General features: G+C 62.1%; 1 protein-coding gene across 2 annotated transcripts in view; it reads left to right on the plus strand.

Annotated features, from left to right (window-relative positions):
* Positions 1 to 7,064, plus strand: part of FAM222A (family with sequence similarity 222 member A) — a 54,794-nt gene extending 47,730 nt beyond the window's left edge. For both annotated transcript variants that reach the window (XM_014867809.3, XM_044775708.2), the window contains exon 3: positions 4,590 to 7,064. In XM_014867809.3, the coding sequence (XP_014723295.2) occupies positions 4,590 to 5,869 (1,280 nt within the window). In that variant the 3' untranslated portion in view covers positions 5,870 to 7,064. The remainder of the gene's footprint in view (positions 1 to 4,589) is intronic.
* The last annotated feature ends 2,829 nt before the right edge of the window (positions 7,065 to 9,893 follow it).

A 9,893-nucleotide genomic window follows, 5' to 3' on the forward strand; every position in this document is an offset into this window, starting at 1 on the left:
CCTGACACGTTACACACTGTTGACTGTGCTCGCGCTCCCCGAGGGCAGGGACTTGGTCTGCTCTGACTGCTGCGGCATCGCCGAGGCCCGGTACAGGACCTGGCATATGAGGGGCTCGGGAAGCATCTGGTGGATGCGGGGCTGGAAGGAGGCTTCCAAAAGGCAGCTTTCCACAGGGCTGTCTGTCCGGCTTAGTTCCTCACAGGACAAATTCTCCCAAGCGTCCCGACCGGCAGTGGACGGGGGTTCCCAGGCTGGACGGGTCTGTCTGGCCACAGCCTCGTTGTCCTGAGCACCCAGGGTGGCTCAGGAGAAAGCCCCTCAGGAACAAGGCGTAAAGCAGGGGTTGCAAACTCTAAGGCCCACAAGGGCCACAGTGGCACAGCGAGCAGGCCAGGTTTGAGACAAGGGACTCCGGTGACCTGCAGGCCCACGCCCACCTGAAGGCACTCACGTTCAAAACACTGGGGAGCATCCAGCCCGTGTCCAGGTGACACCTGGGCTCCAGGGGCAAGGCAAAGCCAAGGGCAGGGTGAGAGCTGCCTGGCCCTGAGGCCTCTCTGAGCCGCCAGGCTGACATTATGGTCCCTCCTCAGGACTGTCCCCTCCTAATTCTGTGGAAGAAGGGGGACTCTCCCGGCTTCATCCGGGGCCTGCCTCGGGGTACAGGTGGGGTGAAGGTGACCTCCAAGGCAGGCAGACCACGTCCAGATGCCAGCTCTGCCCCTCTCGGTTGTGTGGTCTCAGAAGCTCTGAGCTCCCGTGTCCTCATCTGTAAAATGGGGGCCCGTGTTAGTTATCTACTGCTGTGTAACAAGTGGCTCCAGAATGTGGTGGCTTCAAACATCAGTAGTCATGCATTCTCTCTCGCGGGTTCTGTGGATCAGGAATTCAGGGGCGGCTTAGCTGGGTAGCTCTGCCCTGTGTCTCTTACAAGTTATAGTCAGATGTCGGCAGGGGCTGCAGCCATCTGAAGGCTTGACCGGGGCCAGAGGACCTGCTTCCAAGAAGGCTCACATGGCTGTTGGCAGGAGGCCCTGGTTCGTCTCCACGTGGGGCTCCCCGTGGCCGCTCCGGTGTCCTCACGTGGCAGCTGCTTCCCCCACGGCAAGTGATCCAGGAGAGAATGAGGGAGGAGGAAGCCACGGTGCCTTTTATGGCCTCGCTCCTTCACTTCCACAGTATCTCATAGGTCACACAGCCGTGTCTGGAGTGAGAGGACCACAGTAGGGCGTGACTACCAGGAGGTCAGACTCCTTGGGGTGGGGCGCGTGGCAGATCTTGGAGGCCGCCTGCCATAACTTGTCTGCTTTCTTATCTGCAAAATGGGGACCACTTCCCACCTCTCAGAGCTGTTACGGCTCCAGACCACAGGAGCAAAGCTGTCGGCACGGAGCCTGGCACGTACCAAGCGCTCACCTGTGTTAGGGCACCCCCATCAGCTCCCACGAAAGCTGGAGGACCAGCCCACCCTCCCTGCGCCCTGCTCACCCATCAGGGGCCCCTTCTTTCAATGAGTGGGAACTAGTAACAGGCATTGCTTTTTCTTCTTCTTCTTAAGGTTTTAAACACCTAATTTATTCCATCCATTAGATAGATTTTGTAGATTTAATCATTTTCACAGTTGGTGGCTCATTGGATACTCAAGATAAACTCCAAATGAAAGTATAATGGTGAGGACAAATGAGTTTTCACACCACAATGGCAGAAACTTGCTTGGGAAGAGAGTTTAAGAGGAACAAAAATATATACAGATATCATTTTTTTTTCCTCCCGGCAGCCGCTTTTGCTGACTACAGTAGGTTACCACAGTTAATTTCACCAGTTTTGTTCATCTGTAAAATTGCATAAAAGTGACATTTTTGTGCTCATTATAGCAACTGCTGATTTATGACTGGTAAATGAAGAGCTGGCCCCTTTTTTGCGGGCCTCTCCGAGCGGCGCTAAGTGCCCATGAAATTGCTTGTATAATGTAGTTTAAATCCAGTCTCGGAGAAAGATTCCCCCGTTGGCCAAAGTGACATTTCCATTCTCCACACTGGGTTTATCTGAGGCCACGCAGGAGTGGGCTGCCCCAGGCAGGGTCCGGATGGGGGCCCGTGGCCGGCCCAGCCTCGGCTTCCCCTGCCAGGCCCAGGTTAGGCCGCAGGGGTGGAGTGGACTGGGTGCCCACCCCTTCCTGCCTGCTGCCCTGCCCAGCTCTGGCACATCCCTGCCCCTGAGGGCAAAGGGGAGTGACCTTTCTAACACCACCCCTGCCCCGCCTGCCCTGCCTGTCTCATCACTCCTGTGGCTGCAGCACTGCTGACACTGGGGCCAGACCGTTCTTTGGGGCAGGGGCTGCCCTGGGCATCGTAGGATGTTTAGCAGCATCCTAGGCCCTTCCCCACATTGTGACAACCAAACTCCTCTCCAGACACGGCCAGTGTGTCCTGGGGCAGGACCCCTGAGCATCTCTGGCTCGCTCGGGCCCCCGCCTCTGGAACCACTGCTCCCCATCTTCTCTCCTCCACCTGTCTGCTCGGGCTTCTGCTCTTACTCTCAGTTAGTTACACCTCCCGCCCGGACGTGCCTCCTCACCCCCGGCCCTTTGCCCGCGCCGTTTCTTCTGCCTGCAGTATGCTTCTCTCCTTATCCTTTGCTGGGAGCCTGCTTCTTCTGGAAGGCCGTCTCTGACGCCCACCCACCGGGTGAGGCTCCCTTGTGTCTCCACGCCGCCTGCACCTCCCATCACAGCAGCATTGGGCTCCGACTGGCTGTGAGCCCACAGGGGTCGTGGGTGAGGCTCTGCAAGGATGGGATGTGGAACGTGGCCTTCCAGTTGGTGGGGAGGCCTGGCAGGGGGTGGGGTCTGCCTTCTGTCCCAGACAACACTAGGCCCGCCTGTGGAGGAGCCCCTTCCCCTCCCAGGAAGGCCCTTGTCCCTGGCAGATGGGGAGGGTATTAACACACTTAGCGAGCACCCCCTTCTGCTAACGGGCTCCACCACAGGACTCGGTAACTCACAGCCACCCTGGGAGGTAGTGTTAGCTGCAGTGTAACCCCATTTTACAGAGGAGGCCACTGAGGCTCAGCGTGGTGAAACCCCCCCTCCCCAGCCCCCCCTGGCACAGTCACTGGTGGGCCCCTTGGCACAGTCAGTCCTTGAGGCCACTCCACAGACCTGGCACCATCATTATCCCCATTCCACAGGTGGGGAAACTGAGGCTCAGCCAGACAAACAGCTTGCCCAGGGCCACACAGCCCCCCCACCAGGCAGGATCCACCAGGCCTGCCAGCTCCAAAGCCAGGGTCTTTCCATCTGCCTCACACAGGGCCCGGCTCCCTTCCCCGCCCCAGGGAGGGTCCTGCGCAGCACTGAGGAGCATCTCAGGACCAGGGAGGGGCTCTGGATGGGAGAAGGGGGTCTGCCCAACGGCAACCCGCCTCCCCTGGACAAGGACCAGTTGTGCCCACTGGCATTGGGGACAGCCAGCCTGTCACAGAGTACACCCTTCAGCTGACAGCTTACAGAAAAGGCAGCGGCCACCACGCTGGTCGTACAGGGGACAGCAGGCTCAAGGAGGGGATGGGCAGCCAGTGGGGGCGGAACCCCTCCTCACCCGCCTGGCCATGGGACCAGGGAACCTGAGGGTGGGGATGGAAGCCAACAGCAGCGGCTCCCGCTTCACCTCCTCCTCTGCGCCAGGCCCCGTGCTGGGCCCTGTTCACACAGCAACGCTTAACCATCCCAGGAGGTCGCAGGTCATCATCAGCCCATTTTACAGATGAGGGAAGGGAGGCACCGAGAGGAAAGTGAGGGGGTGGAAGGAATGAACACCCCCCAGAGCAGTTGAAAATGAAAGACAGCCGTACAGAGTGCCCTAGAGAGTGTCAGCCCCCAGGACTCCTGTGCTGCGCCGTGGGGAGGGCAGCCTGGCACAGTCTCTTGGGCATTTTCCCCTGAAACTGAACATTCTTCCCTCCCGCATCCCAGCAATTCTGCCCCGGGGCATATTCCCAAGAGAACGCACTGAATCCGTGAACCGGGGGCCGTAGCACTATTCCGATGAGCCCCGTGCTGGAAGTGACCCCAAGGCCATCAACAGCAGGCAGGATGAGTAAATAGTGACGCAGTCACACGAACACCACACAGCAGTGAGAAAGAACGGACCGCCACCCCCCACGGCCACCTGGATCAATCTCAAGACATAACCTCGAGAGAGCGAGGCCCGACACAAATGAGTGTGCACTGCACGGGCCCATCTCACCACGTCCAGACACAATGAGTCCAGGGTGTCAGAGCAGGAGAGCCGTCACTGCACTGGAGGGGCACAGGCATTGTCCCGTCCCTAGGCTTAGGGTCACGTGAGTGTGTTCTGTCTGTGACAGTTCAGCAAGCTCATGACGTGCGTGGTTCCTTCTGTCCTCTACTCCTTCATCCAAAGCTTAAAAACAGAGAAGGAATGAATGAAGGAGCAAATGAATGAACAGAGAAACAGGCGAGGGAAGGGCGAGTCCTGGGGAGCAGTGGGGGTGTGGCCTCCGGGGTCCCTGGGTCGCAGGGCTGGCTCTCACCTGTGCTTCCCTCTCCTTGCTTGTCCCCGCAGGCGAGACAGTGGCCAGCTCCATGCATTCCTCCCGCTACCCGAGCCCGGCCGAGCTGGACGCCTACGCCGAGAAGGTGGCCAACAGCCCGCTCTCCATCAAGATCTTTCCCACCAACATCCGTGTGCCCCAGCACAAGCATCTCAGCCGCACCGTCAACGGCTATGACACCAGCGGCCAGCGCTACAGCCCCTACCCGCAGCACAGCGCCGGCTACCAGGGCCTGCTGGCCATCGTCAAGGCCGCTGTCTCCGCCTCTGGGGTGTCCGCGCCCGCTGGGCCCGCCAAGAGCGTGCTCAAGAGCGCCGAGGGCAAGCGGACCAAGCTGTCGCCGGCCGCCGTGCAGGTGGGCATCGCGCCCTACCCCGCACCCAGCACGCTGGGGCCGCTGGCCTACCCCAAGCCGCCTGAGGCGCCTGCCCCGCCACCCGGCCTGCCCGCGGCCGCCCCCGCCGCCTCGGTCATCCCCCTGCCCGGCCGCGGCCTGCCCCTGCCACCCTCCAACCTGCCCTCCATCCACAGCCTCCTCTACCAGCTCAACCAGCAGTGCCAGGCCCCGGGCGCCGTGCCCCCCGCCTGCCAGGGCGTGGCCATCCCCCACCCCAGCCCGGCCAAGCACGGCCCGGTGCCCAGCTTCCCCAGCATGGCCTACGCGGCCCCCGGCGGCCTGCCTGACTGCCGGAAGGGCCCCGAGCTGGGCCAGGGCAGCACACCGGCCTTGACGTTGGCCGGCGCCACCAAGCCTGCAGGGTACGCGGACGGTGGCCTGGATTACCTGCTGTGGCCGCAGAAGCCGCCCCCACCGCCGCCCCAGCCGCTTCGGGCCTACAGCGGGGGCACGGTGGCCAGCAAGTCCCCCGAGGTCTGCGGGGGGCGGGCGTACGAGCGGGCCAGCGGGTCGCCCCTCAACTGCGGCGTGGGGCTGCCCGCCAGCTTCACTGTGGGCCAGTACTTCACCGCCCCCTGGAACAGCGTGCTGGTGACTCCCACCAGCGACTGCTACAACCCCGCGGCGGCGGCAGTGGCGGTCACCGAGCTGGGGCCCGGGGCGGCCCGGGAGCTGGCGGGGCCCCCCGCAGAGGCCCTCTCAGGCCTGCCCAGCAAGGGCGTGTGCAACACGGCGGTGCTCAGCAGCAGCCTGCAGTCGTTGGAGTGTCTCATCAGTGACATCCGGCCGGCCTGCATCAAGGAGCAGATGCTGGGCAAGGGCTACGAAGCGGTGGCCGTGCCCCGGCTGCTCGACCACCAGCACGCCCACATCCGCCTGCCCGTCTACAGATAAGGCCTGCCCGACGGACAGATGGACCGGGTGCTGAGGAGGGGCAGGCCACAGAACAGGGTGGGCGGCACAAGGGGCACCCAGCCCTGCCCCGAGTCCGGGTGCCCACTGATGCCCGCAGGGAAGCCAGGCCAGCCGCTGCCATGCGGCCACTCGTCAGGGAGGGGCAAGGCGACCTGGCTCATCAAGGCCCCTCCCCCTCATCAGCTGCCCCAGGACACAGGGAGGCCCCGGGGCAGCCACTGATGTCCACGCCTCCCTTCATCCGAGCTGGCAGAGGCCGCGAGAGAGAAACCACTTAGAAACAGGAATCATTCTTTGTGGCTCTCCAGGAGAGGGGCTCAGGCGGGGGTGGGGGGGATGTGGGAGGAGGTGTGTGTGTGGGGGGGGGTGCCTATAGGACATCACTGGGCTCACAGTGTCCCCCACTGGCCAATCTGGGTGAAGACAACTCTATTTGAGGCTCCAGGGACCTGCAGTCCCCCTGCTCCTCCTCCTCCAGACTCTCCTTCCCCTCCCCCCATTCCATCCCAACACAGAAAAATCGCACCCCCATCCCCGTTCTCCAAACCCTGGACTACCACCTTCCTCCTTCCCTCTAGTACATCTAACAGGGCTGCTGGGCACAGTTGTGCAGACTGTGCACTGCACAAGGGCACCTCGTCCAAGGAGACACCACTTGCATCCTAGACTTGTATATTTATTATGGCAATTTTCCGAATCCTGAGGAAGGGGTGCCACTTTCCTATTCGCACAAAGGCACCACAGGGGCTAACAATGGGCCTGCCATCCTAGACCCCATCCGAGGGACCCTACCCTTCCTTCTTCAGGGGTTCTCCTAGGAGCCAGTGAGGAGGCAATCTACTGGGTTTACTTGGGAGACCCCATCTAACTCCTTTCCTGCGAGCCGCCCGAAGGCCCATCCCACACCCTCGACGCGCGGGAAGGCAGGCAGGGTCCCCCCACTGAGCCCCCGAGTCCCGGCCCCTCTGGCGCTCCGGAAGCGGTACTGTATCTTTCTCCAAGGCCTGTTCAAGCACTAAGTGCATTTACAAATCTCTGAGAATGTTTTTTTTTATACTAAAATTGACCATTATATTCTACTGTGAGAAGTGCAGTCTGCACTATATTGTTTTAAAAACGAAGAGAAAGAAAAAAAAGGCAAACAGGCGGTGCCTCGGCTGTGGGCTCGTTGGCAGCTCTGGGTCTTGCTCTTTCCGTCGTCCTCCCCGCGGGTGTGCAGTGGCCAGCGCCACCCGGCTGGGCGTGTTAGTCACTCCTCCAGCTCTTTTGGGAACCAAACCCGGGCCCCTCTGGCTGGTCCCCCGAATGGTGCAGAGGGGTTGGGGGTGGGGGGGCCCGGCATCACTAAATTCCTTCCCAGCTCTTCCTCTGTGCCTGGCACACTCCAAGCTTGGCAGCATGGCTGGGGACAGGCCAGAGTGGCTGAGCAGTGGCATCTCCCCGGCCAGTCCCAGCACACACCCACCCCCTGCCCAGGTGCCTGGGGATTTGCAGGAGACCACCCCCACCCCCAACCCCTCCCAGGGTGCTCAGCATTTATCAGGCCCTTGCTGTGTGCTGGGCATCTCATCGACACCATGTCTCAGTGGAGCCTCGCCACCCCTTGCAAGGTAGCGGGGGGTTGAGAGGAGAAAGTGACGCTCAGAGATGTGAAGTACACACAGAGGGCACACAATAGGTCTGTGGAAAGCTCAAACCCCATAGCACGGACTCGTCCTCACATCCTGTCCCCACCTCCTCCCCTGGCCCACTGGCCTGACATCTGGGCAGTTACGTGGGCCTCCCCTGCCATGCACAGAGCCCTGTCCGGGTGCCTGGCGTGGTGAGGTCCAGGGCAGAAGCGGGAACAGAGGGAACACCCTGGATGCACCCTGTGGTGGGGCCTCCACCTCTCTCCGGCCAGGCCCGGAGCCTGGGAGGAAATGCAGCTCCGAGAGCAAGGGGCCTGTCCAGGGCAGGCCCAGCCCTCCTGAGCTGCTCAACCAACCTACACACCCTGGGGGGCAGGGGCGGGCGTCCTGCTGGGTGAGGAGCTGGGCCTCCGGGAGCAGTCCTAAACCAGACGTCGACAAGAGCTTTTCTGACCTCCGTAATCGAGTCTCAGCAGCCCTCTCAGGGACGTCATACCACCGTCTCCGCGGTCCAGACAGGGACACAGATCAGAGACCAGCCCCAGGACGGCATCCAGCCCACACCCGCCCTGCACCAGGCGGCCTCCACCACTCCAGCCTCTCCCCCGGCCTCCCCCTCGTGCAGAACTGAAGCCCAGGGCGGCCCCCGGAGGCAGGCGAGCCCAGCAGGCCCAGATGGATGTGGGTTCGAATCCTGCCATTGCTTCTCTGGGTGGCCCTGCACCAGTCCGTCCCCAGCCTGCCGCAGAGCTGGAATTCAAGGAGACAAAGGCGCCGTGTGGGTCCCGGAGGGGGCGGGGCGGCAGGGTCTACAGCCAGGTTTAGGACCTGTCCCAGGGGCCACGACTGCGGCCACCTCAGCACCAACGTGGTGTGTGGGGAGCCCAGGCCCACCCACACTGGGGCATCTGGAGACGGGGAAGGAAGGGAGATCAGAGCCACCCCCAGGCCAGGCCCCTCTCACTTGGAGATCAGGGCTGGGGACCCGCCTCTTCTCCTGGGAAGCCTCCTTGTCCTCTGCAGGGCCAGTCTGCGTGCAGGGCAGGTGGGGGCACGTGGCACACCAGGCTGGGCTGGGGTTCTAGTCCTGGCACCTGCTCCCTGGGTGCTCTGGCGGGGCACCTTCTCCCTGGGAGCCGAGCCAGCTGATCTCAAAGGGCCCTCCAGCTTCGCCATTCTGGCATGCAGCCCCCCTGCCCTTTATTTGTACAGTCACCTTTGATTACACATTGGAGAAACAGTGCAGGTGACAAGGACAATATTACTGTCATTGCTACAATTACCAACAGCCCACTACTGTAGGCAGACGGGTCATCAGGCTCGGCGCTAAATGGTATTTAGTCCTCACAACTGTGCAGCTGCACGTGATACAGGTGCACATTCTTATGTCACAGACCAGGCTAGTGAGGCCCAGAGAGGGGCAGTCATTTGCCCAAAGTCACACAGCTGAGGATGGAGAATGGAAAAGCAGCTAAGATAGAACAGGGGTCTGACTCAGAATCTGAGCTCTTAACTGCTGCGCTATGCACAAAAGATAAAACCACCGCCAAGCCCCAAATGTGGCCCATTTGGCCCTGGAACCTAGGTGCAGCCTTGGATCCCACACCCCAGCTGCCGGGACTTCACGCTGGGGGAAGGAGTGGGGCGGGGGGCAGGATCCTCCATGCCGTCCAGCCCCGGGCAGAGCTGCCCCCCTCCCCGTCTCTAAGCGTCTCCCTGGGGCACTGGGATCCCCTCTCCAGGCAGCTGTCGCCGGCCCACAGCCCATAGAGCAAGCTGCCCAGTCTGGTGGCCCCCGGAGCTGGCGCCCGGCCTCACCTGTCCCCACCACTCGCGCAGAGCAACCGTGCGACAACTGCGCATCTGCCGGACATCGGCGCTGCCCCGATGAGCTTCGGCAAATACCTGAGCGGAGGGCCGGTGTAGGGGACACTCCCCTTTCCCAGGTGGCCCCCCGGCTTTCTTGACCCATATCCCGCCTTTAGGGCACGCCCCCGTCTCTGGGAGGGGAAGCTGACGCAGGTTAGACCCTGACTTGCCTCGAAACAGCCACCACCCCCGCCCAGCCACGCCCAGCCACGCCCACGTGGCTGCCACGTGCGCCCGGTTCGCTTGCTGCACTGCGCCTGCGCGTCTCGGGCACTCTTCAAGGTCCCTGGCCGTCCCTACCTGTCCCCCGCGCTGGCGTGGAAAGTGGGGTCCGGCCAGTGGGGTGGGTGAGGCTGGTGACAAAAGGAGTTCTAGTTAAATTACCACCATCACCGGCTCACCAGGGTGGCAGGGGCAGGGGAGGAGGCAGGGAGCCCGGCCTCAGCATCCCACTGACTCCATGTGTGACCCTGGGCGACTCATGTGGCCTCTCTGAGCTTCAG

Source organism: Equus asinus, chromosome 8 (assembly GCF_041296235.1).
Source record: "Equus asinus isolate D_3611 breed Donkey chromosome 8, EquAss-T2T_v2, whole genome shotgun sequence".
Classification (NCBI taxonomy): domain Eukaryota; kingdom Metazoa; phylum Chordata; class Mammalia; order Perissodactyla; family Equidae; genus Equus; species Equus asinus.